This window comes from Elephas maximus, chromosome 13 (genome assembly GCF_024166365.1).
Source record: "Elephas maximus indicus isolate mEleMax1 chromosome 13, mEleMax1 primary haplotype, whole genome shotgun sequence".
Taxonomy (NCBI): Eukaryota; Metazoa; Chordata; class Mammalia; order Proboscidea; family Elephantidae; genus Elephas; species Elephas maximus.
The window spans coordinates 58460204-58482807 of NC_064831.1; the positions used below are offsets into that span (position 1 = coordinate 58460204).

The 22604-nt window shown below is 45.7% G+C and overlaps 1 protein-coding gene across 3 annotated transcripts in view; it reads right to left on the reverse strand.

The window, feature by feature from the left end:
• ITGA11 (integrin subunit alpha 11) overlaps positions 1-22604 on the reverse strand; it is a 160209-nt gene that overhangs the window by 64507 nt on the left and 73098 nt on the right. For all 3 annotated transcript variants that reach the window (XM_049905808.1, XM_049905807.1, XM_049905810.1), the window contains exons 3-7: positions 20211-20311; positions 14722-14813; positions 11110-11224; positions 1881-2008; positions 81-229 (exon numbers count right to left, since the gene is read on the reverse strand). In XM_049905808.1, coding sequence (XP_049761765.1) covers positions 81-229; positions 1881-2008; positions 11110-11224; positions 14722-14813; positions 20211-20311 — 585 coding nt within the window. The remainder of the gene's footprint in view (positions 1-80; positions 230-1880; positions 2009-11109; positions 11225-14721; positions 14814-20210; positions 20312-22604) is intronic.

A 22604-nucleotide genomic window follows, 5' to 3' on the forward strand; every position in this document is an offset into this window, starting at 1 on the left:
TCAAGGTACTAAATTTTGGGGTGGTTTGTTATGCCGCAGTAGATAATAACTAGAGCAGTATCTGAGGTTTTTCTTTTTACCGAGCAAATTCTATGCCAAGTGCTGTCCGAGTCTCTGTTCCTCCTCTCTGCTCAATGTGGCTGGCAGCTTCTACCACGTCCTTTACAGACCTATAGTCATTGAGGTGAAACTCATGCACCACGTCTTCTCCATACTGAACAACTCCAACCTGCAAGTTAGAGGAGAGGAGAACAGAACCTCATGGCCTCCTAAAACGTAGATCTTAGACCTCAGAATTCCCAGAGTCATTTCTTTGTCTATGATGGTTCAGGAGTTAGAAGGGCTGAAGACACTCCTAAGAGACAGTAACTATGTTGGAAAGGAAATTCCAGAAATGATCGATGGCTTGGTGGAACAAGTGGGAGGTGCATGTTGGGGGAGGAAAATATTTGTGGTTTAAAGAAAGGCCCAACAGATTAAGTTTTTTACTTAGAAGGACAAAAGTTGAGCCCAGACATGAATGAAGTCTAAACTCTTAGGAACAGTGTGGGTGGAGGACTATGGCATTGTTCATCAAACTCTGGAATTAAGGTCCCTTAACACTTGAAAGAGGATCTTTTATCCTCAGGGTTGATAAAATACCGGCAATACACCCACTCCTCATTTATCGACATGGTTAGGTTACAAAGAGATGGTCGTTATGCCAAAATGGAGGATGACCACATCAGGTCACAAAATGGAGGATGACTAGGTCATTACATAACTGCCAAATTAGGTCATTACATAACTGCCAAACCACTGAGAATCATGGCCTAGCCAAGTTGACACATAACCTTAACCATCACAGCCAGCGTTACTCTCCTCTCACACCTCGGCTTTCATTACTGCCAGATGTATGTTGTTAACGTGCAAAATAGTAGGATAGCAGATTTTTTACTATTGTTGTAAATGCAAAATGTCAGATAATGAGATAGTCAATAAGCGAGGAGTAGGTATATTAATAATTTCAAAACAAACAAAGCACCTTAAAGACCTATGCTAAGAATAGAATCATAAAATGTTATTGTTGGGTGGGCCCACAGTGTTTATTTGCTACACTGGCTTCCTAATTCTCGATGTCTCCCCCAAAATACCCTAAAAGTAGTTTTTCAGTAGTGGGTACACCCTTTTTAACAACTCTAATTGTTAAAATGGCTTGAATTCTGTCCCCTTGTAACTGCTCTTTATTGGTCCTCATTAGACCTGCCAAAACAGTATGGAATAAGTCTACCCCCTCTTTAGCAGGCAGCATTCAAATATGTGCTGGCAGCTATTACCTCTCCCACCAGTCTTCCGCTCTTAAGTTCAATACGCCCAATTCTCCTCTGTCTCACTCACCAGGGTTTGTGCCTGCTCAACCTCTCCTGCCTTCCTTCCCACGTTCTAGCAGGTCAAAGTCTTTCTTAGTAACCAGTTGCCACTGAGTCAGCTCTGATTCATGGTGACCCCACGGGTTCCAGAGCAGAACTGGGCACCATAGGGTTTTCATGGCTGTGACTTTTGGGAAGCAAATCACCAGGCCTTTTTTTGAGGCCCTTCTGGATGGCTTTGAACGCGAACTTTTTGGTTAGTATTCAAGCGCTTAACTGCACCACCCAGGGACTCCTTTTGCTTAATAGGTGGTAGTGTTTGACCTGCAAAGTAAGGCCTCCCCCAAACTGTCCCTTGATGTGACCACCAGAGATGGTGTCCTGGGCTGCAGGGCCCTGGTGCTGGCTGAGCCCACCGGTACTGATCTTTTCTCCTACACCTTAGTGCATGCATAGATGCTCCCACACATAAAGGCAGCATCTGTCACTGCGTCCCTGTTCAGAGGAGGAAAGAACCCCAGAGAAGCTCACCTGGATCTGCCCAGGCCCGATGTAGAATTTCTTCAGGATGTTGATGAGGAAGTGCTGAACCTCCACCCAGGGGTAGATGCTGTTAGAACCATCCAGGACAATGACGATGTCCATGTAGGTCTGGCACCCTGGGAAGCGGGGACAGGGTCATGGCTATCCAAGGAGCCAGTGTCTGCAAATCTCTGATATTCTGGATGGTTGTCCAAAAGATGACGGAAGAATAGCTCTGCCACATGTGTGTAATTCCCTGGGGTGGGAAGCCATCCTTGGGCAGGACATTTGTTTGGGCCACATGAATGACAAACCCAGGAATCCCTCGGTCCACTTCACTTTATGTGCTGGCTATCTGAACAAAGCTTAAGCAAGCCTGACTGCCTCTGCTCCTTATCCAAATTGATTGCCCTTGGATGGTCAATGTTTCTGAGGTGGCCAGCACTCCTCGAACCAGTATCTCATTCTCATTTGTTTTTCTCTAACAGCCAGGCTTGCATTTACCACTCTCAGCCCAAATGAATGGGTACCCCTTTTCAGGAGGGCAGTATGGTGTATGGTTAGGATGTGGACTCCAGCATTGGACTGTTGACTCCTAGATTTGCCGCTCACTAGCTCAGTGACCTCATGCAAGTTACTTAATCTCTCAGCATCTGTTTTCTCTTCTGTACAACACGCATAATGATAGTTGAGGGTTGCCATGAGGATTTAATAAAACGATGCTTCTAAAAACCTGAGCACAAAGCAAGTGCTCAAGTCTTAGCTGATCCTATTTTTGCTTATTTTTTAAACAAACCAACCAGTTGCCATCAAGCCAACCCCAACTAATGGAGACCCCTGTGTGTCAGAGTAGAACTGTGCTCCAAAGGGGTTTTAATGGCTGATTTTTTTGAAATAGATTGCCAGGCCTTTCTTCTGAGATGCCTCTGGGTTGACTCGAACCTCCAATCTTCCGGTTGGCAACCAAGGGTGTTAATTGGTTGCACCACCCAGGGACTCCATTTTTAAAACAAACCACTTAGTTAACGTGCTAATGACATCATCAGACCACACTCTAGTGCCTTTGTCTGCCTCTGCTATGTTAACAAAGATTACATCCTTATAGCATTAATACTGAGTTAAAGTGAACAGCAAAAATCATCAAAGAAAAAAAATGAAGCATTGTTGTTGCTGTTAGGTGCCATCGAGTCAGCTCTGACTCATAGTGACCCTATGTACAACAGAACAAAACACTGCCCAGTCCTGCACCAACCTCACAATCATTAATTAAGCCTGTTATTGCAGCCACTGTGTCTACCCATCTCATTGAGGGGCTTCCTCTTTTTCGATGATCCTCTACTTTACCAAGCATGTTTTCCTTCTCCAGGGACGGGTCCCTCCTGATAACATGTCCAAAGTATATGAGACAAACTCTTACCACCCTCGTTCTAAGGAGCATTCTGGTTGTACTTCTTCCAAGACAGATTTTGCTTGTTCCTTTGGCAGTTCATGGTATATTCAAGCTTCTCATTCAACACCATGATTCAAATGGGTCAATTCTTCTTTAGTCTTCCTTATTCACTGTCCAGCTTTCTCATGTATATGAGGTGATTGAAAATACCATGGCTTGGGTCAGGTGCATCTTAGTCCTCAAAGTGACATCTTTGCTTTTTAACACTTTAAAGAGGTCTTTTGCAGCAGACTTTTTCTGTTTATCGTGATATTGCTTATAGGTCCAGTTGTGAGGATTTTTTTTCTTTATGTTGAGGTGTAATCCATACCGAAGGCTGTGGTCTTTGATCTTCATCACTAAGTGTCTTCAAGTCCTCTTTGTTTTCAGCAATTAAGGTTGTGTCATCTGCACATTGCAGGTTTTTACTGAGCCTTCCTCAAATCCTGATGCTGTTTTCTTCTTCATATAAACAGCTTCTCAGATTATTTGTTTAGCATACAGATTGAGTAAGTATGGTGATAGGATACAACCCTGACACACACCTTTCCTGATTTTAAACCACCCAGTATCCCCTTGTTCCGTTCAAATGGCTGCCTCTTGGTCTGTGTACAGATTCCTCATGAGCACAATTAAGTGTTCTGGAATTCTCATTCTTCCCGATGTTATCCATAATTTGTTACGATCCACACAGTCGAATGTCTTATCATAGTCCATAAAACACAGGTAAACATCTTGTTAGTATCCTTTGCTTTCAGTCAAGATCTATCTGACATCAGTAGTGATAGCTCTTGTTTCATGTCCTCTTCTGAATCCAGCTTGAATTTCTGGCAGTTCCCTGTTGATGTACTGCTGCAACCGTTTTTGAGTTATCTTCAGCATAATTTTACTTTTATGTGATATTAATGATACTGTTCAGTAATTTCTGCATTCCGTTGAATTACTTTTCTTTGGAATGGGCAGGAATATGAATCTCTTCAAGTCGGTTGGCCAGGTAGCTGTCTTCCAAATTTCTTGGCATGGACGAGTAAGTGTTTCCAGCGTTGCATCTGTTTGTTGAAACGTTTCATTTGATATTTCATCATCTCCCAGAGCCTTGTTTTTTGACAATGTCCTCAGTGCAGCTTAGACTTCTTTCTTCAGTATCATTGGTTCTTGATCATGTATTACCTCCTGATATGACTGAACATCAATTGTTTTCGGTAGAGTGGCTCTGTATATTCTTTCCATCTTCTTTTGTTGCCTCCTGCGTCATTCAATTTTTGGCCTATAGAATCCTTCAATATTGCAATTCGAGGCTTGAATTTTTTCTTCAGTTTTATCAGCTTGAGAAATGCTGAGCATGTTCTTCCCTTTGGTTTTCTAACTCCAGGTCTTTGCACATTTCTTTATGTTACTTTGTCTTGTTGAGCTGCTCTTCAAAATCTTCTGGTCAGCTCTTTTACTTCATCATTTCTTCCGTTAACTTTAGGTGCTGTACATTCAAGAGTAAGTTTCAGAGTCTCTTCTGACATCCTTTTTGGTCTTTTCTTTCTTTTCTGTCTTTTAAATGTCCTTTTGGTTTCTTCATGTATGATGTCATCCAACAACTCTTCTGGTCTTCAGTCATTAGTGTTCAATGTGTCAAATCTATTCTTGAGATGGCCTCTAAATTCAGGTGGGATATACTCAGGGTCATACTTTGGCTCACATAGATTTGTTTTAGTTTTCTTCAGCTTCAACTTGAATTTGCATATGAGCAGTTGGTGGTCTATTCCTCAGTCAGCCTCTGGCCTTGTTCTGACTGATGATACTGAACTTATCCACAGTCTCGTTCCACAGATGTCATCAATTTGATTCTTGTGTATTCCATCCAGTGAGGTCCACATGTATAGTCACCATTATGTTGTTAAAAAAAAAGTATTTGCAATGAATAAGTCGTTGGTCTTGCAAAATTCTCTCATGCTATCTCTTGCGTTGTTTCTATCACCAAGGCCATATTTTCCAACTACTGATCCTTCTTTGTTTCCAACTTTCAAATTCCAATCAATGCATCTTGATTACATGTTTGATCAATTTCAGACTGCAGAATTTGGTCAAAATCTTCAATTTCTTCATCTTTGGCATTAGTGGTTGGTGGACAAATTTGAATAATAAGTTGTATCACTGGTCTTTCTTGTAGGTGTATGGATATTATCCTATCACTGACAGTGTTGTGCTTCAGGATGTATCTTGAAATGCTCATTTTGATGATGAATGAGACATCATTCCTCTTCAATTTGTCATTCCTGGCATCGCAGACCATATGGTTGTCTAATTCAAAATGGCCAATACCAGTCCAATGGAACATTGGTACCATAAAAATGAAACAAAACAAAACAAAACACCTGTTCCTGTTGAGTTGACTTTGACTCATAGTGACTGTAAGACAGAGTAGAACTGCCCCATGGGGTTTCCTAGGCTGTAATCTTTACAGGAGCAGATCACCAGGTCTTTTCTCCCAAGGAGTGGCTGGTTGGGTTTGAAAAGCCAACTTTTCAGTTAACAGCCAAGCATTTAACCACTGTACCACAGGGGTCCTTTTGGTTCTGTAACACATCTAAAAAAACCTCTTAAAATCTAAATAATTTATTCCTGCTGTAAAAGGTTGGGGGTACTTTGATATGTTGCTTACACTTTGTACCCGGCATCTGCTAATTTTTACCAGCAAATTTTCATGTTGTTATACAATTGACTTAATAACAACATTGGGAGTGTTTTTTTGTGTTAACTATTCCAGCCGTCTCTACTGCATAAAGGTGTAGTATATTGAAGTCATTGCTCACTAAAGAGGACTGTGCTGCAGCCTTGAGCATAGGGGCCAGTTGCAGGCTGTGCATTTCCTAGACCATTTTAGAAGCATTTGGATGACTCAGAGGGTCAAAGTCACTTCTGCTTTGGGAAACGTTGTAGACATTCTTGTTCCCCTGCATGCTATGCACAGGATCTGATGACCTGACGCTTCTGGACTGAAAGAGCCTGTGGGATTCGCCCTTTTCCAGTTTGGTTTAGCTCAACATATGTGGATGGAGCACCTGCTGTGTGCTAGAGTTCTATGTGATTCTGGCAGCCCTGGGGTGAACAAGATGGAAACACCGTGCTTTGGAGGCGTTTAGAATCTAGTGGTAGGAACTGGGCTGCTTTTATCTCTTAAGCCAGTTTAATTATTATAATGCACTTATTATTGCTGGTTTTCTTCACAGAATTTAAAATTTTTCTTGAGAAGAAACTTGCTTGAGGTCTGTGGTTCCTAAAGATGGTTGAACTCTAGACTCCTGTGGGGAGCTTAAAACACACACGCATGCGTACACTCTCGGGCTTATTCCAAACAAGTTGCTGTCAAGTTGATTCCGGCTCCTAGGGACCCATATGTGTCAAAATAGAACTGTGTTCCATACACGGTTTTCAATGGGTGCTGTTGAGTCGATTCCGACTCATAGTGACCCTATATGACAGAGTAGAACTGCTCCGCTGGGTTTCTTAGGCTGTAATCTTTATAGGAGCAGATTGCCAGGTCTTTTCTCCCTCAGAGCTGCTGAGTGGATTCAAATTGCTTAACCATTGCACCAGCAGGGCTCCTAAGAGGACTGTTTACCAGCCTGTGCTGGGCTGATGCTTCCTCGCTTTCGCTTCCTAGCATTATCTTTCCATCTCTGACTGGGCCCCGTTGTTTGGCGAGGCCAAGGTGCTAATCCCCTGACCCTCCATAAAATAGGCAGCAGCTGCTTGGGTGAAGATGTTTAACTGAGAGGGAACAGTGAGGCCTGGAGCCAAGCAGTCTGGGATGGTGGAAGGCAAGGTCTGAGCGTTATTTCCCCAGGTTTTCTTCCCCAGTTTCGTATCTATGCTTGGTGGGAGGGGAGTGAGCAGTTTTTTTCTCTTCTTCTAAATTTTATTCATTTTGTTGTTGTTAAGAATAAACATAGCAAAACATACACCAATTCTACATGTATAATTCAGCAACATTGATTACATTCTTCGAGTCGTACAACTGTTCTCACCCTCCTTTCTGAGTTGTTCCTCCCTTATTAATATAAACTCACTGCCCCCTAGGGTTCCTATCTACTCTTTCAAGTTATGTCAATTGTCAATTTGATCCCATATAAAACCAAACCAAACCCATTGCCACTGAGTAGATTCTGACTCATAGTGACCGTAAAGGACAGAGTATTACTGTCCCATAGGATTTCCAAGGAGCACCTGGTGGATTTGAACTGCTGACCTTTTGGTTAGTAGCTGTAGCTCTTAACCACTACACCACCAGGGTTTCCTTGATCCCATATAGATAGTGCTTAACACTCAAGGCAGACCTTTTTTTTTTACTAGGTAAGCTAAACTATTGTTTGGTTTGGAGAAAACTTCAGGGGATATTTTTGGTTTAAGGTTTAAAGATTATCTCAGGGTAATAATTTCAGGGGTTTGTCTACCCTACATGGCTCCAGAAAGTCTAGAGTCCGTGAGAATTTGAAATTCTGTTCTGCATTTTCCCCTCTAATCAGGATTCTTCCCTAAAGCCTCTGATCAAAATGATCAGTAATGGTAGCTGGGCACATCCAGTTCTTCTGGTCTCATTAGAAACGAGACAGTTGTTCATGAGGGTAATTAGCCACACATCCAATATCCTCCTCCTATTCCTAACTCTCCTTCCTCTGTTGCTCTGGGTAAATAGAGACCAGTTGTTGTGTTTTGGATGGCTGCTTGTAAGCTTTTAAGACCCTAGGCACTACGCAACGAACTAGGAGGTAGAACAGAAGCACTAAACACGTTATTAGGCCAATTAATTCTGACGTCCCATGAAACTACCACCCTACACTTCCAAATCAAGGAACCAAATCCCATGAGGTGTTTGGTTGCACATAAACAGCTTCAGCAGCTACTCTTTTTTGTCATAAATATATCTATTACACAACTTTTGCCAAGTCAACTTTTTATAAGTGTACAACTTATTGACAGCAATTATAATAATTGCTTGTGTAACCCTACCTTTAATCGATGTGATTTTTCCAACACTGTTAACCTTCCTTCTCCCCCTCCCTTCTGCCCCTGTTGTTGTTGGGTGCCATCGAGTCCATTCTGACTCATATGTACAACAGAATGAAGCACTCCCTGGTCTTGCGCCATGCCCACAATCGTTGTTATGCTTGAGCCCATTGTTGCAGCCACTGTGCCAATCCATCTCATTGAGGGTCTTCTTCTTTTTCGTTGACTCTGTATTTGACCAAGCATGATGTCCTTCTCCAGAGACTGATCTCTCCTAACAACACTTCCAAAGTATGTAAGACGTAGTCCTGCCATCCTTGCTTCTAAGGAGCATTCTGGTTGTACTTCTTCCAAGAAAGATTTGTTTGTTCTTTTGGCAGTCCGTGGTATATTCAATGTTCTTTGCCAACACCACAATTCCTGGTAACCACTAATAAACTTTGGTCTCTGTACATTTGCCTTTTCTTGTCTTTTTATATAAATGAGGTCATACAATATTTGTCTTTTTGTGACTGGCTTATTTTGTTCAGCATAATGTCTTCAAGTTCCATCCATACCGTAGCATGTATCAAGACTTCATTTCTCCTACTGGTTGAGTAGTATTTCATTGTACACATCTACCATGTTTTGTTTATCCATTCATCCGTTGGTGGGCATTTGGGTTGTTTCCACCTTTTGGCTATTGTGAATAGTGCTGGAATAAACATTATTGTACAAGTCTCTTTTTGAATCTCTGCTCTCAAGTCTTTTGAGTATATACCTAGAGGCGGAATTGCTGGGTCATATGGTAATTCCATTTTTAGGTTTTTGAGGAACCACCATACTGTTTTCCATAATAGCTGTACCATTTTGCATTCCCACTAGCAATGGATAAGGGTTCCAATTTCCCCACATCCTCACCAATTCTGAGCCATCCTAAACCAAACCAAAAACCAAACTGGTTGCCGTCGAGTTGATTCCGACTCATAGGACAGAGTAGAACTTCCCCATATGGTTTCCAGGGAGCACCTGGTAGATTCGAGCTGCCAACCTTTGGTTAGCAGCCATAGCTCTTAACCACTATGCCACCAGGGTTTCCTTAGCCATCCTAGTGCGAGTGAAATGGTATCTCATTGTGGTTTTGATTTTGATTTTTAATGGCTAATGATGCTGAGCACCTTTTCATGTGTTTGGTGGCCATTTGAATGTCTTCTTTGGTGAAATGTCTATTCAAGTCCTTTGCCCACTTTTTGATTGGGTTGTCTTTTTGTGGTTATCAAAGTTTTATATATATTTTGGTTATTAGATTCTTGTCATATATATGATTTCCAAAGATATTTTCTCAGTCAGCATTTTGTCTTTTCACTTTTTTGGTAAAGTCTTTTGATGAACAAAAGTTTTTAATTTTTATGGGGTCCCATTTATTTATTTTATCTTTTGCTGTTTGTTCTTTTGTAATTATATTAGGTAATCCATTGTTGAAAGCTAGGCCTGACAGTGTTGTCCCTGCTTGTTCTTCTAAGAACTTTATGGTTTTAGTTTGCACATTTAGGTCCTTAATCCATTTTTTTTTTTTAAAGATAATGTGAGGCATGGATCCTATTTTCTAATTTTCCCAGCACCATTTATTGAAGAAACTCTTCTTGCCCCAGCAAATGGACTTAGCACCCTTGTCAAAAATTAGTTGACCATAGATGTGTGGGTTTATTTCTGGACTCTCAATTCTATTCCATTGGTCTACAAGTGTATTGTTATACCAATACCAGGCTGTTTTGATTACAGTACTTGTGCGGTATGGTGTAAAATCGGGAAGTGTGAGTCCTTCTACTTTGTTTCTTCTCTTTCAACATTGTTTTAGCTATTTGGGGCCTCCTGCCACTCCGTATAAAGTTGAAGATTTGTTTTTCTATTTCTGTAAAGAAGGCTGTTGAAATTTTGGTTGAGATTGCACTGAATCTATAGATAGCTTTGGGTAGTAATGACATCTTAACAATATTAAATCTCCCAATTCATAAACATGGAACATCTTTCCATTTATTTAAGTCTTCTTTTTTAATCTCTTTCAGCAGTGTTTTATAGTTTTCATGTATAAGTCCTTCATGTCACTGGTTAGATTTATTCCTAGATATTTTATTGTTTTAGATGCTATTGTAAATGGAGTTGTTTTCCTAATTTCCCTTTCAGATTTCTCATTGCTGGTGTATAGAAACCCAACTAGTTTTTGTTTCTTGTACCCTGCAACTTTGCTCAATTCTTCTATTAGCTCTAGAAGTTTTCTTGTGGACTCTTTCGGAGCAGAAAGTTTTGTGTTGGGCAAGCAGGACAGAGCCTTCAGCTGCTCAGGAGCACTGATTGGAGATGACTGTTACTAGGGAGATTTCTATTCTCCTTGGCCCTCCACCTACAGGGCTACTGCGCTGCACAACATCAGTGGGTGTCATTCATACTGTAGTCTAAGTGAATGGTGCCTCCAGAATTTTGCAGTGCACAGCCTGCCAGTTGTACGTGGTGGCCTGACAATCTCTTCCATGCTTAGAGTGGACTTGCGGGGAGCCTCCCTTGCTACCAGGATAGTCTTCATAACCTTTTGCTCATTTGACCCTCACTATTTTTTTTATCACTCTGTAGGGGAGGGAGGGCCAGGATGATGACCCCATAAAAGCCTGGAGAAGTGAAGTGACTTGTCCCAGGTTACCCGGGCAGCTGGAAGGGGCATGGTTAGGGCCCAAGTGACCGAGCTGTCTTGTGGACCCAGGAGAGTGGTGATGAAACCCCCAAGCTTCCCCAACTATCAGTTGCTCAGCCCAAGTCTGCAGATTTGAAGCCACTTACTTTGGAGGGCTGGGGCCACGGTCTTGGAGAACCTGAAGTTAGAGTTGACCCGCGAACACATTCCCGTGGTATAGTAGGAGCTTCCACACTCGTGGGACCAGAGGGGACTGCAGGCCTGTGAAGCACAGCACAGGCCCCAGTCAGCAGGAGCCTCAGGAAGGCCTATGGCGCAAGACAGATGTCCGCTGTCTGAGTTTTGGCAGCCCCAGGGTTTAGAGGCTCTTCTTTGAGTCTAACTGAACTCTCCCCTGTTGGAATGTGCATCAGTTCCCTTTGAGGTGGAATGGAGAAAAAGTAATCTGGGAGTCCACCTTCTTTTTTTTCAAGGGCCTCATTCTCCACCACATCGTTTGGGGTTGTGACTCTTCTCCACCCTATCTGCTCCTTTCCTCCACCCCATCCACTACTCAGGATCTTGGGAAGCTTTTTCATCCATGGATTGGACCTTTCAAGATCACTAGAATAGTTCCTCTGTCTGAAGAGGCCACCTAAGATCCTTACTGGACAAACATCCAGGACTATGTCCCAACAATATGCCCATGGCTCTTGCCAGGGAAAGAAAATAGAATGTCACTGCTCTTTTTGTAAATTTGCTATCAAAAACATTGACCTCAATTCCTCACTTAACGATTGGGTGATACAGTCCTCTCAGAATCTAAAACAAATGCTCAGTTCCATGCTTCCATTTTTGTCCTGCCTGAAACCCAGGACTAAATTTTGTGTTGTAACTTCTTTTGGTTTGGGAAAAATTATTCCTCTCCCAAACCCCTTCTTTAGTTAGCTTTCTTCTTTTCACCCCGATCTTAATGACTTTGTTTTACCTGTATTCTTTGTTAAACCAAAAAAAAAAAAAAAGCAAAAAACAAATCCAGTGCCGTCGAGTTGATTCTGACTCATAGTGACCCTATAGGACAGAGTAGAACTGCCCCATAGAGTTTCCAAGGAGCGCCTGGCGGAGTCGAACTGTCGTCCCTTTGGTTAGCAGCTGTAGCACTTAACCACTATGCCACCAGTGTTTCCCTTCTTTCTTAAAGGTGCTGTAAATTATTTTTTGGAAGTAAAGGGAGAATAAAGAATGGGAGGATGGATGGATGGAAAGATGGATGAATGATTGACTGGGAGGTTGAGTGGCTGTATCAATTTACAGAGAGATGGGACGATATATGAAGGGTGGAAGGATGGGTAGAAAGATGGATGATTAGATGGGAGGATTAGTGGGTGGATCGATGTACAGAGAGATGGAAGAATACATGATGACTGGAAGGAAGGATAGAAAAATGGATGACTGGATGGGAGGATGAGTGAGTAGCTCAATGTATAGAGAGATAGTAGGATAGATGATGGATGGGTGGTTGAATGGAAGGATGAATGACTGGATGGGAGGATGAGTGAGTGGATCAATGCACAGAGAGATGGGAGGATACAAGATGGATGGAAGGATGGATAGAAGGATGGATGACTAGATGGGAGGATGAATGGGTAGATCAATGTACAGAGAGATGGGAGGATAAATGATGGACAGGTGGATGGATGGGTGGATGAATGACTGGTGGGGATTGAACAGATGAGAGAATGGATGAATGGGTGAATGAGTGAGTGAACAGAAGTTGTTGTTTATAAACCAGAGACTTAACCTACCCACAGAGACCCCAGAGGGCATATCGCATTACCCCTCTCAGCCCTTCATTTCACCTTGTGAAGGTGAAATCAGGTTAGTACGATGGTGACAACAAGCCTCAGAGGGAAAGGGAGACCCTGAAGGAAATGCATGTGGACAGGGCCAGGAATCCTTCTTTCTCTTGGTTGGGATAGCCAAGGGCTGTGGGCTGACTGTCATCGAGGCACCTCAGGACTTTCTGAGCCTCCTGGCAAGGCCACTATGTTCTCCTCAAGTCCCAGTGCACCCAGTCATCTCATTACCCTGGTGTCTGATGCTCCATGCCCCTGATGGCTCATGTCACCACAGTGAAAAAAATGGACCGATGGACAAGAACAAAGAGTGATGACACAAGCTCTCCCATCCTAAAATGGGAGTTCTGCTTTGTGCAGAGATTTCTGGGAGTGATTCTTCTGAAATCCCCTCTCTCAGCTGTTTCTAAGAACTTTTGGTCCCAGAAGGGTCCTGTTTTGAATCCCGACAATTGCTCACACTCATAGAAGTTCCCTCAGACTTGATAGAAGGAGCAGGCAGTGCCAACCAATCACGGCAGCCGCACTATCCTACTATGTGAAACACCCGGATATCCCCTCCTGGGCAGAGTACAAAGGCCTCCAATCCCCGCTGTCCCTTCTGTTCCCAACATCACATTATCATTTGCTTACTGTCTCTCCCCCAAACAGAAAATAAGCTCCAGGTGGGCAGGAGATAATCATCTCGGAGTCTCTGTTGCCTGGCATTGGGCTTAGTACCTAGCAAACCAAAAGCCAAACCCGTTGCAGTCGAGTTGATTCCAGCTCATAGCGACCCTATGGGACAGAGTAGAACTGTCCCATAGGGTTTCCAAGGCTGTGATCTTTACCAAAGCAGACTGCCACATCCTTCTCCCACAGAGCAGCTGGTAGTTTCTAAACAACAACCTTTCAATTAGCAGGTGAGCGTTTAACCACTGCATCACCAGGGATCATTAGTACATAGTAGGTGCTCAAAAAATTATTGGCTGAATGAATGAATGCCTCTATTATCCCAGCCCAAATACCCCTCTCTTTCCTCCTTGCTAAGACCTGTCTCTAAAAACAAAACAGAATGCTCCCCGGGTAACCCCAGTTCGACCTCTAGATGGGTCTAACCCTCTGCCAGTCTGCATCCCTTCCCTCCTGCAGCCACTCCTTTATGGCTTTCCTTCAAAGTCTCCCTCGGGAGTGTGCTGTGTTGTTTCTTTTATCAAACCTGGAGCAGAGACTCAGCCTCTGCCTCAGAAAATGAGCTCCCTAAGGGAAGAAAAGCTCCCCCATTGGACTGTTGTTGTTAGCTGCCCTCAGGTTGGCCCCTAACTCACGACGACCCCATGCACAATGGAACAGAATGCTGCCCCATCATGTAGCATCCCATGGTCGGTTTCGGATTTGACTTGTTGTGATCCATACCGTTTTCACTGGCTGATTTTCAGAAGTAGATCTCCAGGCCTTTCATCCTAGTCCGTCTTAGTCTGGAAGCCCTGCTGAAACCCGTTCAGCATCATAGTAACATCATAGCCTCCACTGACAGATGGGTGGTAGCTGTGCACGACGTGCATTACTGGGAATTGAACCTGGATCTCCCTTAGGTAAGGTGAGAATCTACCACTGACCCACCAATCAGGCTGTTGATATCTTTAACTACCCTTGTTACTTCTCAGGTCTGGCCCACCCCCACCCCGAGGATGTTCCCACAAAGGGGCTCAATCCTTGGTCCTGCCTGGACTGTCCCGCACAGAATGGCACAAGAGGAAGCTAGTGGAGAAGCTGCTTGCTGGAGGGGTGAGGACAGGCAGCCTTGGGGATCAAGTGTGTGAGAGTGGTGTGAGTATGGGGGGGAGATGCATGGGAGTGTGTGTAAAGAGAGCCCAGGCAGCGGGTCTGTGGGGACATGAAGGGCTGGGGATCAGAGAGAGAGGTGGGGCAGATGGTTCTTACCAGGAAGCTGTTGTCCTTGGGGTTGGTGGCGAGGCTCAGGCCGAGGCGCATGTTGTCCTTCCGCTCGGACACGTTGGACAGGGTGACCCTTCCTGGAGTGGGAGGAGAATCTCAGTCTGTACCCTTGCCTGTGTATCCTCCACGCAGAGCCTGCTGCTGCTACTTGCCCCCGGAGGTGCCCATGGCAGGATCGCTGCCAGGCAGAATCCTCCCTCCTTTACCTGCACACCTGTGAAGCCTTTCATAGTGTATTAAGGCTTTGCCCAGGCATGGCCTCACAGCTCCCTATGAGATGAGGAAACTGAGGCTCAGAGAGGACAAGCAACCTGCCCAAGGTCACATAGTAAGTGCTTGGCAGAACCTTCTATCTCCTGGTTTAGAGTCTTTTCCTTCTCTAGCCATCTGATTGACTCCCAACACCACCTTGTACCCCAACTCCAAATACACCAAGGCAACCCACTTAAACTGGCTTCCTCTGCACATTTTCTTCAAGCCAAGCTTCCATCAAAACTTACCAGTCCTGTGTCCTACCCTCTCAGGACCCAATTTTCTGCTCCTTTTTTTTTTTCTGATAAACGGACATATGATAATGAATTCTCTCTTGTAGGTAGTGAACAGCCAATTTAACAAGAGCCTTGCCCAAGAATGTCAAATTCTGTAGTTGGCTGCCAAGAGAGATATTTAGAGCAGGGTCACCAGCCAACTGGTTGTAGGGAGAGGGTTGGCCCTGTGACAGATTAGAAGTATAAAAAAAAATTACTTTGGTTAAGGTTTTACTGGGTCATTCTGCTAGGCCATTGAAGGGAAGGAAGTCCGTTGGTGTGTACGTATGTATGTGTACATGTGTTAGCGTGCTGTGTGTAAAGGTGTGCATGGGAGGAGGGAGGGGGAACACTGGGGAGAAGAGAGTTGGGCATTGCATTAAGCCTGTTGTTATTAGGAACCCTGAGGGCACAGTGGTTAAGTGCTTGGCTCCTAACTGAAAGGTTGACAGTTTGAACCCATCGGCTGCTCCACGCAAGAAAGATATTGCAGCCTTCTCCCTTAAAGACTTACAGCCTTAGAAGCTCTATGGGGCAGTTCTACTCTGTCGTGTAGGGTGGCTATGAGTCGGAATTGAATTGACAGCTATGGGTTTTTGTTGTTGTTAGGTGTCATCGGATCGATTCCAACTCATAGTGGCACCATATGACCGAGTAGAACTGCCCCATAAGGTTTCCTAGGCTGTAATCTTTATGGGAAGAGACTGTAAGGCCTTTTTCCCCTCGGAGCGGCTGGTGGGTTGGAACCACCAACCTTTTTGTTAGCTGCTGGGAGTTTAACTGTGGCATCAAAGCCTAGAATGTGTCATTCCCGCCCTGCTGTGAAAAGAGATCTTGTGTGAACCCTGCTTGGGAAATCAGGAAGGGCAGATGGTAATTTCTAAGGGGCTTAAGAGGCCTCAGCCAAAAACAGTTTGCAGTTGCCTTTTGTCTGTGATGAGAAGCAATGAAGAGTTGGCCTGGCTTCCAGGGGGCACAGGTCACCAGGGCCAGGCATTAGCCCTGGTTCAGGCTGAGGCCAGAATTTCAGACTTGTGACTGTTTTGTGGGGTGGCAGAAGCTGTATTTGTTATTTTTTTCCCCTTTAGTTTCTGTCAGTTTTTAGTAAAGCTCCTTTTGAAATCCAGCCCCTCTTGGCTGTGCTAAGGTCGACTGGGATTATTTTACTGTATTTTGTCTGTCCAAACATAAGCCAGAAAGAAAATATTAGTAACAGCCCTAGTGTTTCTGTGGTACTTTCTCATTACAAAGTCCTGTCCACATGTGGCCTCCCATACTCCCCTCCCCCGAATCTTGGGAGGCCTAGGTTACTATTTCCATTTTACAGATGAGAAGATCGAGGTGCAAAGAGGGTTGCAACTTCTATCAGGTCAATCGCTAGTAAATACCGGAGTGTGGGCTTGAACCCAGGCCACCTGACATAAAATCTTGAGATTTTCCCATCTGATAGCAGGGCTGTGGCCGCAGTGGATGGTAGTGAGAAGTTTGGCTTGGAGGATCTGCCCTCCATTTGTTCAAGGAGCACATCCTCATGCCACCCTGCCCTTGCTCCTTCCCCCCTCTCCTCAGGGACTGAAGTTCTTAGTGAAACTGCGCTGGCAAAGAGAGAGGGGTGAGGTGGAAAAGACCATGGGTTTGGAGAAGAAAGACTCAGGTTCAAGTTCTGCTTCCGTGACACACTGGCTTTGTGGATTTGGGGTAGTCACTAACTTCCCTCAGTTCAGTCTGCCCTCTGTGAACAGGAGAGACTAATGCCTTCCTCGGTGGATCTGTGTGAGGGCCCTGGGGTACAAGCCCCTAACACAGGGCCCGCCTTCCAGAATCACAACACCTCCTCTGAGCTCCTGCCCCTCATTAAAACCATGACTTCATCTAGGTGTTGGGAAGAAAACCGCCAGTGTGGACTCTTTCATACTGAGGTGTGAATGATGGACACTCACTTCAGTTTCCCCCGAGAGAACAGGGGAAAGAATGTTCCCGGTGTGGTGAGGCTCAGAGCCTGGAAAGGCTGTAGGAAAACCCAAGGCTCAGATTTCCCAGCCTGCCTTTTCCACCCTGGGGATAAACTGACAGATGGTCTCCAGCCGTCTGTCCTGGCTCACTTTGCCCTCCACTGCCTCCTGAGCACATACCCCAGCTCAGAAACGCTTTCCAGTGTCTTCCAGCTTCATGTCTCTAACCGACATCTGGGGCTCCTCCCTCTTCCAAGGGAAATGGCGTCACATTGGAAACCACAGCAGCAGTTGTTGTTGTGTGCTGTTGAGTCGATTTCCACTCTTAGTGACCCTATAGGAGAGAGTAGAACTGCCCCATAGGGTTTTCCAGGCTGTAATCTTTACGCAGGAGCCCTAGTGGCACAGTGGTTAAGAGCTCAGCTGGTAATTGAAAGGTTGGCAGTTGGATGCCACCAGCTGCTCTGAGGGAGAAAGATGTGGCAGTCTGCTCCGGGAAAGATTACAGCCTCGGAAACCCTATGGGGCAGTTCTGCTCTGTCCTAGAGGGTCACTATGAGTCAGAATTGACTCGACAGCAAAGGGTTTGGTTTTCGATTTTTTAATCTTTATGGGAGCAGATTGCCAGATCTTTTCTCCCACGAGTGGCTGGCGGGTTAGAATCGCCAACCTTTCTGTTAGTAGCTGAGAACTTAATCATTGTGCCACTGGGGCTCCTCCTCCCTTCTGAAAGAAATGAGGTTCACGTTGGAAGCCACAGCAATACAGAAAACTAAGTAATCGGTTGAGGTATCCATACCCCTGCCCGGACCAGGAGCTTCTCTCTGTGGCTGGGGAACTGAGCACAGTGCCTACCTCTCCAGCTGCTCCCTTTGCTCCAGCCGCAGTGCCCTTCTTTCTGTCCTCCAACAGAGCAAGCTCATTCCCACCTCAGGGCCTTTGTACTTGCTTCCCCTCTGCCTGAAATACTCCACTCCTACCTGATTCCTTTTCACCATCAGGCCTTTGCTCAAATGTGGTCTGCTCAGCACGGCCTTCGCTGACCACCTTGCTAAGGCAGACCCTCTCTCCACCTCCTCCACACTTGCTCTCTCTTGTCATGGTGCTCTGGTTTATTGCGCAGCATTGAGCCCTACCTGAAATCATCCTGCTTTCTAGTCTGCCTGCTCACTTATTGTTTCTTCCCAGCAGAATGCTCGGGTTCTTTTTCCCAGCTGTATCCCCAGCAACTAGCACTGTGCTTGGCACATGAACTGTTGTTAAATGCCATTGAGTTGGCCCCTGACTCATGGAGAGCCCGTGCACAATGAGATCAGACCTTTGTGATCCATTGGTATATAATAGCCCCAAACCTGTTGCTGTCGAGTTGATTCCGACTCATAGCGACCCTATAGGACAGAGCAGAAAGGCTCCATAGGGTTTCCAATGAGTGGCTGGTGGATTTGAATTGCCGACCTTTTGGTTAGCAGCCGTAGCTCTTAACCACTGTGCCACCAGAGCTCCTGGTACACGATAGGTGCTCATTAAAGGTTGGTGGACAGATTAGACCTGAAATGGATGCTAGGGGTCACTGAGTCCACCTTCTCACTTTATACACAAGCAGACCGAGGCTCAGAGAAAGGACATGAATTCCTTCCTCATGGATGTACAGCTGGAAAAAGAATGCAGAGTGGCCCTTTTGGAAGCCTGTTGTCACAGGGGTGATGACCGGGAACCATGAGCCACCGCTCCGGGCTCCCCGCCTCCCTTAGACTCTTTCCTCACTGAAGTTTGAGGCCTGCTGCGCTGGTTTGAACTTCCCAGCCATGGTGCTGATGCAGATGTGGACAGCGGGAGTGTCCAGCACCATGTGATGGTACAGCTGGCTGCCCTGGGGATCTGAGCTCTTCGGACTTTCTCTTTGATGCGGGCCTTTTCATCCATCTGCTTATCTCTTGAAGCTCTGCCATCTCCCCCCACGGAGTCCCTGCTGCCCCCGTCCCTCCCCGATCTCCCGAGGAAGCCCCGCCCGCCCAGCTGCACCAGGGTTGCACTTCCCTTTCTAAGATGAGGAGGCTGAGATCCTGGCCCTGGGAAAGACCAGTCCTCCAGGACAAGGCCAGGAGTCATAGCTTCTCAGTGCTGGTGGGACTTTTGCTCACTTCTGAGAGGAGAGGGTGGCCCAGCTACTGTCTGACCTTTATGACATAGTGGAAGTGGTTGAGTGGGCCATTGTGAATGCTTTAGGGGACACATGCACACACACACGCACACATACACACACAGGCACACGCACACAAGTTGATTTTACAGGGGCTTGGAAGGCCTTGAGGCTGCTCACAGCATCTCCCCTACTTCCTGTTCCAGAATATTCCTGAAAGCTCTCCAATGAGAAAAAAACCCTTTATTTCAGAAGGCAGTGTCGTGCAGTGGTTAACAGTGTGGACAGGCTGCCCGGACTGGAATCAGCCTGGCTTCTTATTAGCTGGCTGACCCTGAGCTGATCACCTCTCCCCATATACCTTCATTTCCTCATCTGTTAAGTGGTTAAATCTCATAGGGTTGTTGTGGGGAGTGTATGAGTCAAAATATCTAAAAGCGTGTAAAACAATGCTTGGCACACGGAGAACATTATGTAAGATATAAGAACGTTAGCTATTGTTGTTATTTTTTCAAAATCAGCAGAAGACGGGATGGTTTGCTCCTGCTGGGAGAGAAAGCCCTGAGTTGAAGGGCAGTGGATGAGCTAGGAACAGTGATGGCCTGGAGCTCTGGAGGCCCTGGGTTCAAATCCTGACCAGGCCCCTGACAAGCTATGACTGTGGGAAAGCTGCTTCCTCTCTCTGGCCCTGGCTTTCTCATCTGTAAAATGGGAGCAGCAATACCCTCTGGGTCATCTCAAGGGGCAGCTGTGAGGAGCAAACGTGACCATCGACATGGAGGTGTTTTAGAGCCTGCACTGCCCTAGACAAGGCTTGCCTAGTTGTGAAGGGGCCAGCAGCCCTGCCTGAGTTACCCAGGTTGAGCTTGGTGCAGTTCCCGTGGATCACCGGACACTTGTACACATCTCCTGTCTTCTGGTGGCCATTTGTTTCCAATGGGGCGCCCACAACCAGCCTGGGGAGAAAGAGAAGACAAGTGAAGATGCTAAGGGAGGTACTCCTCCCTATCAAAGGGTAAAACCTGACAGCAGTGTTGAGGGGAAGTTTGGGTGGGGAAGGCCGGAGGGAATCCTGGAAGGGTGGCCACACCTTTGGGCTTGGACCTTTGTCTCCCTGGGGAGGGATGCTGGGCTTTCAGGGTCACCTTTTCCAGGGTCTGGAGATATAGAGGTGAAGGCCACATGGGCCCCTCAACAAATGGGATGGCAGCAGTCCCTGGGAGACAAGAGGGAAGACCTCAATTTGGGATAGTCAAGGCAGTCAGCATGGAGGAGGTGATGCTTGAGCTGGGTCTTGATGGATGAGCATGAGTTTGTCAAAAGAATAAATGGTGGAGGGTGGTAATGGTGGTCATTCAGGCAGAGGAGGGATGGTTTTGGAGGTGTATAGTCTTGGCCATCTGTCACACCCAGCAGAGTCTCATACCTCATCTATTCCTCACCATACCTTGAGTTACATGACAGCCTCTCAGTTGGTGACCCTGTCCTTGCCATTCTCTAGGAGCAGAGCATACTCCTCAATGATCATGGCTGCCTCCTGAGCTACTAAGTCTTTGCTCACAGTGGGCAAGGCAGCCAGTGGGGTTTAAGAGTGTCCAGGGGCAGCCACCCAGCCAGGACATCTATATAGTACCCATGCCTTGTGTAATGGGTTGATTGGTGGACCCCCAAAACATATATCCACATGCTAATCCCTGCGACCTGTGAGAGTGACCTTTTTTGGAAAAAAAGTCTTTGCAGATATACTTAGTTACGAATCTTGAGATGAGGGAATCCTCCTGGCTTATGCAGGTGGGCCCTACATCCAATGACAAATGTCCTTATAAGAGGCACACAGAGAAGAGGAGACAGAGAGAAGAGGAGAAGGCCCTGTGAAGACAGAGGCAAAGGTTGGCAGTATGCAGCCATAAGCCAAGGAACCCCTGGAGTCACCTAAAGCTGGAGGAGGCAAGTGGATCTAAGAATCCTTCCCTAGTCTTCAGAAGGAATGTGGCCCTACTGACATCTTGATTTTGGACTTCAGAATCGTGAGAGAATAAATTTCTGTTGTTGTCAGCCATCCAGGCTGTGGTAGCTTGTCACGGAAGCCCTAGGAAACTAACACACCTTGCTTTGCGTGCACATGTGTTTTTAGGAAAAACTGAACAGCCATTATTTCCTGATCTGGCTAAGCCCCAGCAGTTCCCTGGATGAAAATTCCATGACCCTAGACACATTTTTTTTTTTTTTTTTAGACACATAGGTTGCAGACTCACCTCCTTCTGAAAGCGTGAAGAATCTCACCTGGGACTGGGAGCTCCCCCAATGCCGTACTCTATGCCTCATCTCCTGCCCATCCATAGGGCAGCATTAACAGGGTGGCCCAGAGTGAGCCTGAGGGGGCAAAGGAACCCCAGTGCTGACTTGAAGCTAATCTCTATCCCTTCAGTGTCCGCCTGCCCACTCGGTCAGTGCTTTGTGTCTCCAGCATGTCTAGAGCCTTCTAGGTTTTGAGTGCCTGTCCAGCTCTTAGCCAGCAACCACCTCCTCTATTCAGGCCTGAAAGCTAATAGTGACTCAAGGATAATAACCCTTCCTGGGACAGCTGCATTTACAACGGCTCTGAAAGTCTTCCAGATTCGGAGGGATAAAGAATAGATGTGGTGGAATTTGGGGCACAGGGACAGGGGAAACATTTGGGAGCCAGGAGACCTTCCTGGAGCCCTTTGAATCCTGATCTTCCAGCAGCTTCCAACTCCTTGGAAACATGGCAACCATTTATTTTCCGACTTAGGATGATTGAGAGGAGACAGCACTGGAGGTTCAGGCTACACAAGACTTAAGTGGCTTCTTGTGGTCAAATAATCCCCCTGCCCCTTCTCAGTGCTGTCAGAGAAGGGAAAGCTAGGTCTGAAGTGCTGGTGAATAGAGCTCTGTTTGAAATTAAGAGTCTATGAAATAAGAGCTGAGGTTTCTCCCCTGAGGAGCCAGATAATGATAGATTCTAAATATATCCCCTTATTAAGGGTACCTATTTTTGACTGACAGGAATTAATTGGACCCATAAAATCTGTTTGTCTAGACGACGGTGATTTTTGGCTACTTAGTTCTTCGAGTGATTGTGTGGCCACGGCCCCTCTGTTCTTTCCAGCTAAGAAGAAAAGAGAAGTCGATCAGCGAGGCCTGGGCTCCAAGCCTGCTCTCCTAGCTGCCTGGGCTTTCAAGGTCAGCCTGATATGTGACCAAGCCTCCCTGAAGGATGTGCCCTCC